At 43.7% G+C, this 15,868-nt stretch overlaps 1 protein-coding gene across 1 annotated transcript in view; it reads left to right on the top strand.

Annotated features, from left to right (window-relative positions):
• Positions 1 to 1,353: 1,353 nt before the first annotated feature.
• ZCCHC24 (zinc finger CCHC-type containing 24) overlaps positions 1,354 to 15,868 on the top strand; it is a 107,450-nt gene continuing 92,935 nt past the window's right edge. Inside the window, exon 1 of the mRNA XM_036385692.1 lies at positions 1,354 to 1,852. Coding sequence (XP_036241585.1) covers positions 1,613 to 1,852 — 240 coding nt within the window. The 5' untranslated portion in view covers positions 1,354 to 1,612. The remainder of the gene's footprint in view (positions 1,853 to 15,868) is intronic.

The following is a 15,868-nucleotide window of genomic DNA, read 5'->3' as shown; positions in this document are numbered from 1 at the left end:
ACTAAAGGAATTCAGTTTGATTCAGCTGTTCTGAGCTTGACCTTGCAGTTGTGGAAAGTTAGAATCTCCACCTGCATTTAAATTCCTGCAAGCAGAGAGTTCTGCTGCCCTAACTAGCAGCTCTCAAAAGTTGAATGCATCCATCTTTGGTGTTTGCAGCTGACAATTGAACAGCATTTTCTATAGTGTGTACACTGACCCTCATTTTCTGTTGCTTGTAACCAGGCCTTTTCAGAAGAGTGACTTTTCTCCTATCTTGGCAGAGACATATGGCTTATTACAGCAAACCAAGATACCAACTTTGATGTTTCAAAGCTCAGATTTTTTTTTCTCTTATCTAAGTAAAGAAGGCCTTTTTTCCCCAAAACCATATTGGGAAGATACATTAATTTCTACCCTTTTGTCACTCAGCAAAGAGCACAAGGAGCTATGATCAAGTTTTTAAGTTACCTCCTGGGAGCTCCTTTGAAAACTCCTAGTTTGATTACTAGAGTGTTTGTACCAAAGCAAGAAATAGCTGCCCTGTTCCACTCATCTGAGGGAGGGCAGCAGGGAAGAGTTTATGAACTGTAATTACCAGCTTACCCACTCAGGCTCCTTCCTAAAGCAGGAATCCCATTCATCATCCTCTTTTGTGCTACCGACTCCTTAAAAGGCCTACTGAGCTTTAACTCCCGGGTATCCCACCACAGCCAGGCTCCCCCAGAGCCCACGCCAGGGCTACCTAGATGGATTTCAAAGGGAACATCGCGCCGCTCGCCTGCCTTATTTGGAAAACCCCAACTCTGCACGGCTTGGCACAACCTCAGCAGCCGCGCAGGGCTTCGCAAACCTGGAGCTCTGACAGAGATTTAACGAGAAGGAACCTCACATTGCAATGAACTCCCAGCACCAGCAAGAAACAGAAATGAGAATAAAAAGAGAGGGCGGGCTGACAAGAGCCGAGCGAAAGTTGTCGAGTTAAAAACAAGCCCAAAAGGGCCCAGCGAGGAGCTCTCGGGAGGGCTTTGCGCCTGTTCGGCGTAAAAATGTTAAGGAAGGAGGAAAAGGAAGGCCGGGGAGCGAGCGAGGGAGCCGGTCCGACCCCGGCGGGCGAGGGGCCGGTGGTGCGGGGACAGCTGCGGCCGGCGGCGCGGACACCGCGGCCGCACACGCTCCTCCGGCCGCGCTCGGGCGGGCAGGGCGGGGGCGGAGCGGCGCCGGGACGCCCCTGCACCCCCGCGGCGGCCGGGAGGCCTATGGGGGCGCGGCGCCGCCGCCGGAGCGCCGGCAGCCCCTCCCCGCCGCTGCCTGCGGGAGTGGGAATAAAGACAGATAGCGGGGCAGGCACCGGCCGGGCGGGCGGGACGGAGCGCGCACAAAGTTTCCTGCGGAGCCCGCGGGCGGCGGCAGCGATGCCCGTGCTGCGCGGAGCGCTGGGGCTGCGCGGGCGCCGCCGGCCTTAGGGGAGCGAGAGCGGCGCGGGGCGCGGCAGCGAGCCCCCGGCCCGTCCTCTCCTCCGGACGGCCAGGAGGAAGAGCCCCGGGCAGGGACGGGAGAGCGGCACTGCCGGAGCGCGGGGAGGGGGACCGGCACCGCGGGGCCAGCCGCGCCGGCGGAGCCGGGGGGAAAGATGAGCTTGTTGTCAACCATCGACACCAGCGCCGCGCCCGTGTACCAGCCCGCCCAGCTCCTCAACTGGGTCTATCTCTCGCTGCAAGACACGCACCAGGCCAGCGCCTTCGATGCCTTCAGACCCGAGCCCTCCTCGTCCCAGCACCCCGACCTCGGCTACACCAAGAGCACCCCGGAGCTGGGCTCCTCACTCAGCTCCAGCTATCTCAACAGCTTCTTCCAGCTCCAGCGGAGCGAGGTGAGTCCGCCGCGCCGCCCGGCGCGGAGCCCCCGGCCCCCCCGGGCCACAACCGCCATGATGCCTCGGCAGCCTCCTGCCCCTTCCCCGGGCCGGCACCGACCCGCTCCAAGCGGGGCAGCCCCGCTCCCCGCCGCGCACGCCGGGGCGGCTCGGCCACCCGCGCAGGCTCCTTGTCCCGGCCGGCCCCTTCCCGCCCGGCGCTCCCTCGCTGCCCGTCCCGCTAACGGGCCGGGGCGAGGCGCCGCCGCGGCATTGGCGCGGCCGCCGCCTCCTCCCGCCGCCCGCCAGCGGCGCGGGGCGCCCGTGTTGACAGTCTGGTCAATGGTTACACGGATTTCCCGTGCGCAGCCGGAGGGACGGGGGGCAGGACGCGCAAAAAAGTGCTACATCCGTCATAACGTGCAAAAGTGCCACCACCACCGCCGCCACCCCCCCTTTTAGTTTTTTTTTTTCCTAAAGCGTTACTTAAAAAACTTGATACGAGACTACATATGGCTTATGAGAGATCAAAGGCAGGCACTATATGAAAGGAAGAAATATAAACAGGAACGTGATACAAACAGCAAAAAAGTTTTGTGCACGTTTTGTAACGCAAAACAGGACTAAATGTAACCAAAGGGAAGGAAGCTAAAAAACTGGGATATGCAAAGACAATTCACTGTGGAACTCCCTGTCGCAGGAAGTTGTTGAGGTCAAGCACTTCTGCATTGGAGGGGTTTCACATGTGTGGAGATACTGCAAGGTGGCACCTCACACCCCGCAGCTCCCAGCCTCTCCAGAAAAGACCCAGCTACACTTTGGCACCCCACTGTGGGACTCTTGCCGGAGGCATTCAACAGCGGCTTTGTTTGATATGGTCAGATGGACTATACATCCCAACCTGCTCTGGCACTTCCCACAGAATGACATTTCAAAGTCCTTCCAGCACCTTTTATGTTAAACATCGACTTTAAATGTATTCTCAGTCAAAGTACACCCTTCTGTTCTGTCAGCAAAGTTATGGAGTTATTAATTAAAACGAAATCAAATTCCCCAAGTGCTCTCATAATAGAGCTGCTAACAGTTGAGAACCAGAGTTATATAGACGCGTTTTCCTTTAATTAGACTTTTTTCTTCTTTAAGAATTTAACAAAGCACATCCAATCTCAAAATAGATACTATTTTTGAGATTATGTGGCTCAAAACCCATTCAACCTGATTAAGTCTTATTAAGCATGACATGACATGGGCAGTTCAACAACATATAGACCTAACAAGCACATTAATTTTACAAAAAGATTAGCAGGCAGTGCAATTTAAACTATTAGCTACCTACCTGTTGATGACAAATTGTAGATTTTACCCCTTCCTGCTTGGCTTTCAAGCTTGATGGTACCCAGGTAGCAGCAAGCCTCCAGGAGTTCAGCCAGCATGGATTCCAGATTGGGACTTCAGGCCCGTGTTTGTTGAAATTGGGATACATTCTGCTCACAGCAGGTCCTTTATTTTTGGGGAGAAAAAGGAAGAAACAAGTCTGCATTCAGGAAGTCTTTGAAACAGTCTCTGAGAAACAGTTTTCTCTTCCTGACAGTTCCCCAAGTTCATTTTCAGCTTCTACTATACTCTGTGCAAGTACAGGGCTAATCCTTTTGTCACACTCCCTTTCCACTTGGCTCATAGTTCTTTCCATTTTCTCCCCTAACCTTTCTTCTGGAAAATAATTTGCCTGCTATGCCAGGCCTTCCTCAGGCCCTTGTCTCTGCCCCAGCTCGAAGCAGTCAGTCCCTGTGCAGCTTCCCCACAGCTATGCTGTTTTCAGATCCCAGAAGTCACCTTCTGTGTGGATTCCTATCATCCACAAGCTTTATTCTGCTCTTTTTAACATCATTACAGTTTCCTGAGGCACATGAACAGCAGCAGCAACTGAGAATTCCATCTCTGCAGAAAGCCAAGAGCATTCACCATTCAGAAAATAAGAAGCCATTTCATTCTATGCAGCTGTTTTATTATTTTTAAAAGATGAAGCATGTTAGTTTGTTGCCATTCATTTTCCAGCCTGTGATGATAGCTTTGACTATGTGCCTGATGGAGACACTTCTATGTTTCCAGTATTCACCTCAACTGTGTCTTAATACATGGTAACCTGAAAAGAGGGCAAGGAGCACAGCTATCTCCTATGGCATGGGAATGCATCTGCCCTGCTGGAAGTAGAGAACCCTCTAATTTCCCAGGCTAGCACTGCCTGCTTATACAGCAGCTTTCATTCAAGGCTTTAGAAGGTGCTAGAGATACTGTTGCTCAAAAGAAGTTCTGCCAATATGTTAGATGCTCTGTTCTTTCCAGAAACAGGAAACTTGGACTGCTTTTTGGCAGGAGTCACCCAAGAGTTTCCGACAATGTCATGCTCCTAATTCTTGAGATTCTAACATCTGTTTATTTGCAGATGCCATTGGGTATGCACTACACATTTCAACCACATAAAATTATTTTGGAGAGCATTAGTACTGTATGCTGTTTCTGCAGCAAGTGGGCTTATGCTATCTTTGGAACAACACATAGCTTTCCACAGTCAAACTGTTGACTGTTTTCTACAAAGTGCTTGCTTTGGTTGGCATTTTTTTCCCCCTCACGGTTTTGTCCTGGGTTGGCTTAGCCTGGAGCCGAGCTGTGACAATGATTGACACATAGCTGTACACAATATTTGGAAAGTGACCTAATGAGGGTCCAAAATAGCAACAGATTGAAAAATGATAGGATCATAGGCTGTAAAATAGTTGTGTGTCCTGTATGTTGCCTTGCAATTGAAACTTTCTGCAGAAGAACACTTGGAATAAGAGACAGCACTTGTGAAAAGTTGCTATTATACAGGGTTTGCAAGTCTGCATGGCACTGCCTGTGTATGTGACTTGCATACTGACCAAAGGAACAGGACAGAAAAAAAATAAAAGTGCCAGCACCCACAGAGTAGTCTTGTACTTCAAGATTTTTGTCCTCCAGACTTTTTCCACTACAATGGATGCCTTCTAAATAAACATGATGAACACAGCTGTTTGGTGCATAAAAGCCCATTGTACCAAGAAAAAAAAACAATAATAAAGGTTTAAACAGTAAAGCAACAATGAGTGTTTTGTTCTGTATGCAAGACTCGTTTTGCAAAACAGACCTGCTTTAAACCAAACTTTATGGCAGCATTTGTTGTCTTAGATATGAAATAAAAGCATGTTAGACCATTAAGATGCAATAAATTGGCCATTGAACAGAGCTCCACCCTCATTATAACACCATCCATCAGAGCCAACTATTTGAGGTTTTGGTGTGAGGCTGGTTAGAGGGAATTTAATGCCTTTGAGACACAGCCAGGTATCTGTGGCTTTGTCATTGAGGGTTATAGTTGAACAACCTAGAGTAAGGGGGCAAGAGACCCATAAGGTATTTTTCTACACTAACAGGAGGCATCCTACCGGGTCAATGCTGCCTTTGGTCAAGCAGAGACAGCAAGCAGTAACTAGAAATTATCATAATATAATAGTTAAATTTTTTTCTCTGCTCTGTGTCTTTCAAGAGCAAAATTCCTTCTAGAAGCCTCTATGGCAGCCACTTTCTGGATCTAAATCAGATTTTATTTAAGCACAAATAACTGCACATACTAGATGAGAAAATAATCACCATTTTCATGTTTATGAATTGGAGACTTCCAGATCCAGTCCTTATAGGCAAGAGGGGAACTAACTGGGAATGAGAGCACACCAGCTAGTTCAGTTTGCTTCAATAATGTATGGATCACTTGTTTGGAAAGAAAAATGCGTGGAGTTAAAAAAAGTTCACAGAATGCTGTGGAAAATAACATTCAAAATCCCTGTGAAACTAGCAAGTCTAAAGCACTGGGATAGATTAGGTAACTTCCCAAAGAAGATAGTGACATTCACAAGCTAACAACAAAAACTGATGAAACACTGGAAGAACAAAAACATAGGGAAGGAAATTGGCAGTTCTACAGAAAACGTATTTTATCAAACTTGTTGTCCGTCTGTCTTTCATAGAATTAGGGGGCTACATACTAGGCTGATACTTGATGAAGAAATATCTGTTATTTGGCCTAGATGAAGTAATCTGAAGGATAATGATAAGATTTTAAAAAATTTCAATTCTGTTAGCATCAGAAGAATACAATGATTGCCATACCACATGAGGCCATTGGTTCCCTGAATTAAGTGCAGTATCTTTGAGAACAGCCATGATGAAAAGATTTTAAAGGGAAAACCAAATGCATTTTAAGAGGCTGCTCACAACCAGTATGGTCTGAAGGCAGACTCAACAGAGAGGCAGGTTAGCAGAAATTGCCATATGTTCCAAAATGTGTCCAATTTGTTTAATTTTGTGTAACATTGTTAGTAATTGTAACACACAGCATGCTTTTGATCCACAAGGTACTTAATGTGCTAGGCATTCGAGTGAGGACTTCTTGCTTTCTCAGCTACAGACACAGAGTAGCAGTCTATGGTACCTGATATGTCCTTTAATAATAATGATTACTATTTATTTCCTAATTTTAATTTTTTCCTCAATATTCTTTGTGTAAGTACCAACACTGGAGTACTCTTAACCTTCCCCAAATTTTATTGAAATGGCACTAGCATAACAATTCCTGTGTTGCAGGAACTGGTGCTCTCTGCCTCAGGATGATTGTACACTACCAATATTTTGTGGCTACTTAAAGTGCCAGACAAGTAATTCCAAAATGCTTTTCAGGAAGTTAAATGTCAATTCTCACATCAGACCTCCTAAGAGATTCCAGGGAGCTGAATCTCTTGCATTAATCAGAGGACAACGTGCATTTGGAGATCTTGGCAGGACCAGCCTCTGTCCTCCTGACACAGCCAGCTCCAGAGCCCTTTTGATGGTGCTGCCTCAGCACACAAAGTGCAGCTTTCACAGCCCCCTGTACACTGCTCTCAAAATCTTAGATCCTGTTGCAGGTATTCGAGCTAATAACTACTCTGTTCCTAATTCCAATTGGACATATGCTTTAAAATATAAAAATTCAGGGGTTTATGTCTATGAGCATTCTCTTTTGCACCCTGTTCTTATCTCTGCAGCCATGGCCTCCTGCTTTGCTACTTCTGTAGCCTTTGGAAAACACCCACGTTTGCCAGGGAAATAAAAACCCCACATGTGAATGTACTATAGGAAGTGGAGTCAGAAAATAAGATCTATATCTTGTATAAAAAGTGTGAAACTCAAATTATTATCCAAATTACTCTCTTCCATTTGTATCACCTTGGTGTGGCTTTAGGCTTCTCTGTTGTCCAGGATTAAGTGTTTTGTTTGTGTGTGTTTTTGTAAGTGGGCAGTCCTGCATGTAGCAGATACTCTCCTTACTCTTGACACTTAGGCTGAATTACCTAATAGCAATTTGGTTGCAGGAAGAAATGCACAAGAGCCAAATTTGATGCACCAAACAAAGTGTTCTAAATACAATTATGTTGCTTTTACTCTGGCTTCCTTACCTGACTAAGGACAGCAGAAAGTTGCCGGAAGTAAGAAGAAAATGTGTTGAATTTACTCCAACAGCCAGAGCCTCTTGTGTTGTGTCCTTAGCTACAAACTGCCCCTGCCCCCAGCAAATGCTGCTGTAGCTCTGCAGCACACCTGCCCTACCTCCAGCTTTAACTAATTCAAAGATGACTTACACCTGGGCTTTACTTTATTTACAGTGAAAGTATTATCCACCATAGTAATCTGCAGCTACTTGCTTTCACATCACAATCAGAACCACGCTTGGAAAGCTGGCAAGAACTAAAATATTAATTGCTGAAAGTAAATCAAGTCTTTAAGAAGAAGAATATGCACTTTCTACTTTACTATTGATTTCTTTTTGATAGCTTGAAAAGAAAAATAAAATCAAGAAAATTAAATTATTATAGTTATATTTCTTTTTACAGTTATATTTTTATTCTGGATTAGCTGAAAATCATTGCCAATTCTTTTAAATCACTTGGGACTTTGCATCTCTGCAAATTCCTCATTGAGAGAAGCACTGGCATGCTTTTCTGCCTCACAAATACATTCACATCTTGGAAAAAACCTGTCAGGCAGTTTATAGAAAAGAAAAACACACTAACCTATGATTGGAGGCAAAAGGATGTAGAATTCTTGTTACAATTATATTTTATACACAGAGCTTTCATTTACAGTTATTTTATGCGTTTACAGTGTCTTCCATGCCAAAGCATCCAAACAAAGGGGTGATGTAACTGTGTGTTGGGTAATGATTTTTCATCCACTCCTCTTTTACTCTGCAGACACAGACTCAGTTATTCAGAAGAGAAAGGGAAGATCTTTCTCCAGTGAACTGCACAAATGATCAGACAACTGAGTCTGACTTGAACCAATATATTAATTTATGAAGTGTATGGAATGAATTAGATAACCAAGAGGTGTAGCAAACTGCTTTTGTCCCAAAGCCAATGCCACTCTTCCCCCCCCATCCAGGCCTTTTTGGTTACATTTGGGGGATTTTCTGTACTTGTACAAGATAGAACTTGTAGAGATGGTCCTACTACTTGGTAATTGACAACTAGAAGAAAAGATTGCATTTTACTGACAGATGCTAGGTGAGGATTAACGCCAAGGAGAGTTTTCTAGATCAGAGTTTAAGTGCACCATAAAAGGACTTTGAAACACAATTTAAGTGAAATTTAAATCTAAGACCAGAGAATCTTCTCATATTTAAGAAGTATGAAAAATAATGACATAGTGCACTTGCCAAAAAGTGCAGGCACAGATATTACAAAGCCAAATCCTACAATTCTGATAATGTGTATTTGCATAGGAACAAAAGCAGCTGTATCCTGTTACCCAAATTAGATGCATGCATAAAATGCTACCTAAAAAGTGATACAGGGTATAACCTTCCATTTTCTGAACAGATTAATGAAGTGTCACAATTAATACCCATACCTCTCCCCAGTTTGTCCTCCTCAGAAAAAATGCCAACAGCCTGATGCCCATTTTGCTAACTCTGGAATTGCTCTTCCTCTTTTAGAAAGCCACAATGAAATTACTAAATTAAATGGACAGAATATAAGTCTTTTCCTCATGGTTTACTTAGGTTCTGTGTGGGTTCCAGAGTAATTATAATAGATCAAAGCAACTAATTAAATTTTACAAAGCTATTAAAATCTTACAGTAATGCTGACATAATTCAGATAGACAGTATTTCATAAGTGTAAAAGCCTGGATCACTTCGTTTTTCCTGCAGGTTGGTTCTTACTCTCAGAACCATAGCAAACCATTTGTGATCTGCTAAAAGTAGAATCTAAAATTACAGACAGATTCACTTGAGGAAAGCAGAATAAATGCAGGCTTACAAGTCCTTTCTCCCTGTCCCTCATTGTCTAGCCAGGCCAGCACAGCTGTGGGGAGTTTTGGTGGCTTTTCAATTTTAACATATCACAAGCCTAGCCCCTTACTTTCTGTCATATGTTTTGGTATAAACAACTAGTAACAAATTCAATACTTTGAATAGGAGGAGTTTTAAGGAGCCTCATGGAGACCCTTTTTCTTAGCTCTTTCAACTGCTGCTGATTGGAGAACTGCTGCCTGGTCCTCCAAACCTCTTTGTTAAGAAACACATTTTGTGTTTGACAAATTTAGTTTGAAGATTAGCAAATGCTCTCATGATCCAGGACTTGAGCTCATATGCAAAGCAGAGATAAATTCCTGCTGTATTAACTGGCCACCCACACCTACTCCCTGCATGTGGCAGGATTTGGTGTCTCTTTTCAATGAACACAAGTGCAATACCCTACATAGAAGGATTGTGGGTACCTGGAAATCTGTGTTTGCATCTCATCCAGCTAAATTCTAACCAAGCAAACACTTTAGGGCATCAGCTTGGTCTCACAGATTTCTCTTGCTTCTAGGAGTTCCAGGTATCTCAGGGATCTTTGCAGGAGAGTTGCAGCCTATATTTCGTCACACTAAGGGAGCCTGCTAGGCAACTATTTTGTAAATAGTCATTAGGGCTGTGGATACTTGTGGTTGAAAAGAGAGCAAAGGATCTATTGTACAGTCATTGCACCCTGAAAATAGAGGACTAGCAAGAGTTTTTAAGAGGGTTTGGGCATCAGTGATCCTTGAAATACAGAGGTGTTCTTATATAACCATCTTTCTCTAACATACATTGCAACTGAAATTAGTAGAATAATAGATTCATTCCTCTAACAGTCACAGCATGGGAAGGGAAAAAAACCTCAAATCTACTTTGAAACCAGATTTTTCAGTTGTTATTTTATAATTTATCTGAAGCAGATTGTGATGTTTTAGGTTTGCTTGCTGAGATCACACTTCAAGCTGTGCTGTATCACAGTTGATTAAGAGGGTAACTTTAAACGTAGATAAAACTATCTAAAAGCTGGAGTCACAAAATGAAATTCCAGCCTGTCATTTAGTAATAGAAATAATTTATTTTCCTCACTATATTCAATTTAATAAAAGTTTTTGTCTTCCCATGAGTGCAGGAGCTGGGGCCCTGGCCCTGTGAGGGGCCCACTCTGGGCAGATGATGTATTGTTCCTACCTCTGACAGCGACCTCAGCTTCGCCTCTTCTAAACCTTGGCAGCCATCACTGAGGTTTCTGTGCCAAGAAGGCATTACTGGATGTAAATGATATAAACAAAACTGTCTCAGACTTAGAGTTCTGTTTAACCCAAAATGGACATTTCTTAGCAAAACCTTTCATCACGCAAGAGCTGCACAGGAGGTGAATGCTTTCCTAAGTGTGCCTTGAACAGGCACATATCTATTTCCGGGTGTTATTTTTCTTGCATTTGGAGTGTCAAAAGACCTACCAAATGAGAGGAAACTCGACTCTTGTTTTTCAGACTGCAGGTCAGATTGAGACAAGATTTCCTGCAGGAAGCAGAGATGTTAACAGAAAGTGCAGGGATCAAAACATGTCCATCCGTTTCTCCCCTCACTTCATGCTATACAGCCTTCATGACCTGCTCCTCACCAGAGACCCCTGTCTCAAGCACAAGGACTTGTTTTGGGGCAGGGGGACAGAGGAGCCTGCCAGGGACCCTCCCCATGGCCTCTCCCCAAAGGTCAGGGAGGTTGGTGGCCAGGGGAGACCCGGCTCAGGCAGGCAGGGGACAGCCTGGGAATCCAGGGCTCCTGGGGGGATGTGTTAAAGCAATTTGCAACATGAATGGTCTCTGGTGTCCCTAAAATAGTGCTCATGTGTTAGAGCTTCTCTTCAACATAAGTGGGCAGTTTTTGGGCATTCAGCAAATGAAAAGGAACCCTGCAGAACTTGGTGCAAGATTTAGAAAGTTCCTTCAAGACTGCATGCCTCTGACCAGAGCAAATCTCTGTCCTCTCCCATATCTGCTTTTAAAGGCCTTTTGTGAGGACCCTGTACATTGTGGAAAATGAGTGTCCTCACTGATATCCACAGCAAACCCTTCCCTGAGGCTGAAATAAGGAGGATCACACTACTAGCAGAAAGCCAAAAGGCCTGCCTGAGCTCCAGCAAGCCTGATGGTGACTGAGCAAGTCCTGAACTGTCAGCATGACTTTACCACTGTACAGCACAGAGGGAGCAGGATTTTTTTAAGACCTGAGTAACTCATTGAAAGCTTTGGATCCAAGTGTTAAAGACCAGCAGATGTTAAGCAAGGCAAGGTGGTGGCATGTGTTGCTCTCCAGCCTTGCAGTGATTGAAGGGACACACCAGTCCTGCTCAGAGGAGGGTGTTGCACCCCCTTGCTGTTCTGCAGAGTCTCAGCAATTGCAGCCTGAGAAGCCACAGCCAGCTGAGCTGTCAGATTTGGAATAACTAGATTAGAGAGATCTATATGCTGGATTAAAGATTCATTGCTCCTCAATGACTCGCTTCACAACCGCTGGCAGGTCACACTGTGTTTGTAGCTGTCTCCTTAAGTTACTGTTTCTGCAGAAGGAAAGGCCTAGTGCCATCTATCTGAAAATATTTAGAAGTAGACATTAGTGTTAGCAGTTTAACATAAACATGTATTTGTCTAAAACCCCCTGCAGAAGAAAGATGAATTAAGGTATACTTGGCTAGTCTAACTAACCAGGAATGCATTAAGGTTTCTTGGCTAATCTACATTTATCTGTGGTTTTATATGAGAACTTGAGTAATTCAGATTTTACTAAAAGTCAGGCCAAAGACCAGATTTTTTTGACAGCTGACTTAAAAGTTGACTTCAGAAGAAAACAGAAACCTGAGTCGTTTTTTTCTTGCTCCAGGCAAACATTTTCTTTACTGAGTGATGAGCCTGGCTTTCAGTTTTCCAATGATAAAATGTTACTGAACAAACTCTTAAACTGTTTTTTTGTAAAAGTATCCAATTTATCAGACAAGCTAAAGCAGACACAAGCCATACAGGAGCAGTTTTTGAGGTTTTCCAGTTCAGCCTTGGTAATTAAACTTCTCTATTTCTTCTGGCTCAAATTAATACAACTAAATTTATTACAGTATTTTCATTTAATCCCTCTGTTTTCAGAAGGCTTTGAGGTTGGCCATAAACATTGATGATGATCTTAAAGGTCTTTTCCAGTCTAAACAATTCCATTATTCTATTCTGTGATTCTGCATTGGATGTTTTCTTTGGGGACAAAACCAGGGAGCTGTTTTAACCACCTTCTCTGAAGCACAGAGAAGTCAGATTTGAAATGCTCTTCTCCAAACATGGTTGTCTTCTGGTGCAACTGTTGTGCTTTCACACCTATTGCATGGCCCTGTGGGTAAAGCCCACATCACAAACAAGCCTTAGGGCACTAGGAAATAAACCAGCTATAGGCCCTTGGGTTAAGTTTTGTATATTACACATACAAGCCACTGAATTACTGTTTGGGTAGCACAGATTTCCCTCTCCTCCAACATGAAAGTAACAACTGAGGGCAATGACTTGTCCATCCCACTGTTTTATCCATGACACAGCACAGGGACCACTCAGTTCTTATCTAAGTGAAAATCCAAGCTGATAACTTTAGCACCTTTTGATATTTCAGTGCAGGGTTAATGAGTAGCATGGCTAGTCTGGTTACTGTCATACAGGCTGGAAAATATTTACAATTTACAGGGGACGAAAACCTTGCTTTTTCCATACTGATGACAGGGCAATCTAATTCTCTTTTCCTACAAACTTCAAATAGCCATGGCATCAGTTGATTTAAACTTAACTGTCCATTAAGACTGCTTTATTTGGTCAGCAGCAAAAATAAGTCATCAAAAATTCTTTGCTCTTTGCTTTTCAATTATAGACTATTTCATTTTGTGGAAACGTTGATGACTGGACTAGATTGTAGGACCATTGGAGTGCTACAGGACATCAGTATGTGCAATTACTACAATTATAGCGAGAACCATAGGCACAAATCACACTAACTTCTAGAGCATCAGACATGCACTGGCCAGATACAGCCCTCATCACCCACCACAAGTCATTCTAGCTTTATGTAATGTGGATATGTTCATCTTTATCACTGCCGTAAGGGTCCAGCAACCACAAACACAACTTGAGGCAGAAACTGGTTTTTCCAGAGATACCTCTACTTTTCCAGTCCATGCCTAATAAGAAGATACCATTCCCACATGAACAAGTTGCCATTGCTTATTAATACCAGCTGGTCTGGTAGATGCTCAGGCATATATGTCATTATTGAGAGGCTGTTGTGCTCTGTACTTTCTAGTCCCTTTTAAAAACATACCTTTATAGGTAAAGCAGTAGCTATACATACCAAAGGGAAATTTGGAAAGTAAGACTTGCCTCTTATTTATCTTTCAATATTTCATTGCATATTCACAACAGTTGTCTTTCTTCTCAACATTATACCATTGCTAAAAAAGAAACTAAAGAGATAAAGCCAGAGTTTCAGGGATTCTTTTTCTACCTCTTGACACATCAATCCCAAAAGATGTTTCTGAAAGGCAGGGACCCAGCCAAGGGAATCAGGAGCATGAGCCAATCATTCATGTAATGAGGAATATCTTAGAGGTGAATTAGATACTGGAACTCCTGAGTCACTCACTTATGTTACCCAACTGGAAATCAGGGTGAGGAAGCCGAAGAAGACAATAGCTGCCTTTCACAAAGGACCACACTTCAACCCCACAGGTTATGTGCCCTTTAACTGGAAACACTGAGCAAACAAATAACAAAGGGAAATTTGCTTCCCAACACCACCAACAGATAGAGTTTAAAGATCTGCCCAGCAGTGAGGTTACCTTTGGAAAATACAATACAAGATCTTCAGTTTGGTTCATATTTAATTAAATCAATAAGTTTCATAGGAAGGAAAAAACAAACAAATAGACAAACTTACATTATCAGCTCGAACCTCCCACCAAGGCTGTTTCTAAGTTTTACCACCAGGTTCCCCATCCCCCCAGTATGGCAAGATAAGGAAATCCTGAATTCATTGCAGCTGGGCTGATGAGCCTTGTAATTAGGACATGCAGTGTGGTCTTTCAGGCGCCTTGAGAGCATTAACCCTTTCACTGCCAAATCCTTTTTGCCTGTTCAAGCTCAAAATGAGACTCTATTTGAGAGGTACTATTGTCTACCATTTAAAGAAATAGGCTAGCTTTGCTAGTGTTGCATAGTGAACACAGAGTAAGTCATTGCTTTTGGTGGAATTCATGAGAGGAGCAATCTCCCTGCCACCTCCCAGATGAGTACTAATACACTTGAGACCAGAGTGAGTCAGAATGCATTTGTTTCTGCATCTCTGTTTTCTGTCTGAGGCCATCAACACTCTCTCTGGCACTCTAATCACCCCCTGGACATCCCCTTTTGGTGTGAAGCTAATTCAAAGTTTTTATTCAAAACCCTTCTTAAAAATCCTCTTTGCAGCAGTGCAAATACTTAGTAAGGGCTGAATTGCCTGTTCTGCTCAATTGAGTGCCCTAGAAAGAAAAAAAAAACCAAACCAAAAGTGTTTTATGTATCTCAGCAATATTCATTCACCCTTTGTCTTTTACAATGACAAAATGGAGTCAATCACCATTTCATCACATTTGTTACAAGCCCTAAGCTTTCACTATTTGATTCCAGGGGCTGGGATGAACTTTCCCATTGCCACCCTTATTATATAACTTGGCTTTTGGGCATGGTTTATTTCCTCATCTCTTTCTGAAGAACTGGAGATTTCCAGAGCTAGAAACAGGATGTAGCACCATTTTGCTGGTGCTCTTTATAGCAACTTTCAAGTGCCAGATTGATGTGTTTTTCACATTGACTCGGAGTCAAACAGATTTAAGGCCATTTTCCAGGTCAGATTGGCAGGAACTGCTGAATCCTTTGCCTGACTATACCCAGAGGGATGGGCTGCATCTTGGGATCATCTAGGCATTTTCCAAAGGAATGCATTTTCTTTAAAGTACCAGTGTCATCAGCAATGTCCATCTTCTCCTTTACTGTCATGTTCTGGAATGTTATATTTGTTTCTTCTTTTTTACCACTGGGCCTCAGGATGATTGTAGGGAAGTGTTTCACAGTGCTGTGTGTGCACTGAATGTTTTGCCACGTCCAGCTGTGGCATGCATTGAGCAAGTGCCCTGCCAGCTGAACCAGGTGGCCACTTTTAGAGCAGTGTGCCACTCTTCGGCCACAGAACCCTTGGTGGCTGCTAGGGGTATGTTTTAGTGTCAGTGCAGCCCATGGTCCCATGGGATCCTAGCCTCTGGCACAGCTCCCGGCTGCCACGGTGGAAACAAAAGTTTGTGAAGGTTTGCTGCCAAGGTGCCAAACTGAACCTTGTTTTCAAGTATTGGCCTGAAACGTGCCAGGAAGGGTTGGTGGAGGAGTGAGGTACAAAATACCCAGCTGTGGTTCCAAATTGCTCCCTTTTAATGAGGGCAATAGCTCAGTGTAAAAGATATGTAGGAAAGAAAACAGTCATCACTGCATGCCATGTGTCCAATTCAAAGCCCACTGTAGGCAGCAGATGGATATGTTTTGGTTTTTTACTGAGTTGGCCCTGGGGGAAAAAATAGCAACCTC

Source organism: Molothrus ater, chromosome 8, assembly GCF_012460135.2.
Source record: "Molothrus ater isolate BHLD 08-10-18 breed brown headed cowbird chromosome 8, BPBGC_Mater_1.1, whole genome shotgun sequence".
Lineage (NCBI taxonomy): Eukaryota > Metazoa > Chordata > Aves > Passeriformes > Icteridae > Molothrus > Molothrus ater.
The sequence above is the reverse complement of the archived record's forward strand: the minus strand, read 5'-3'. Positions and strand labels throughout refer to the sequence as shown.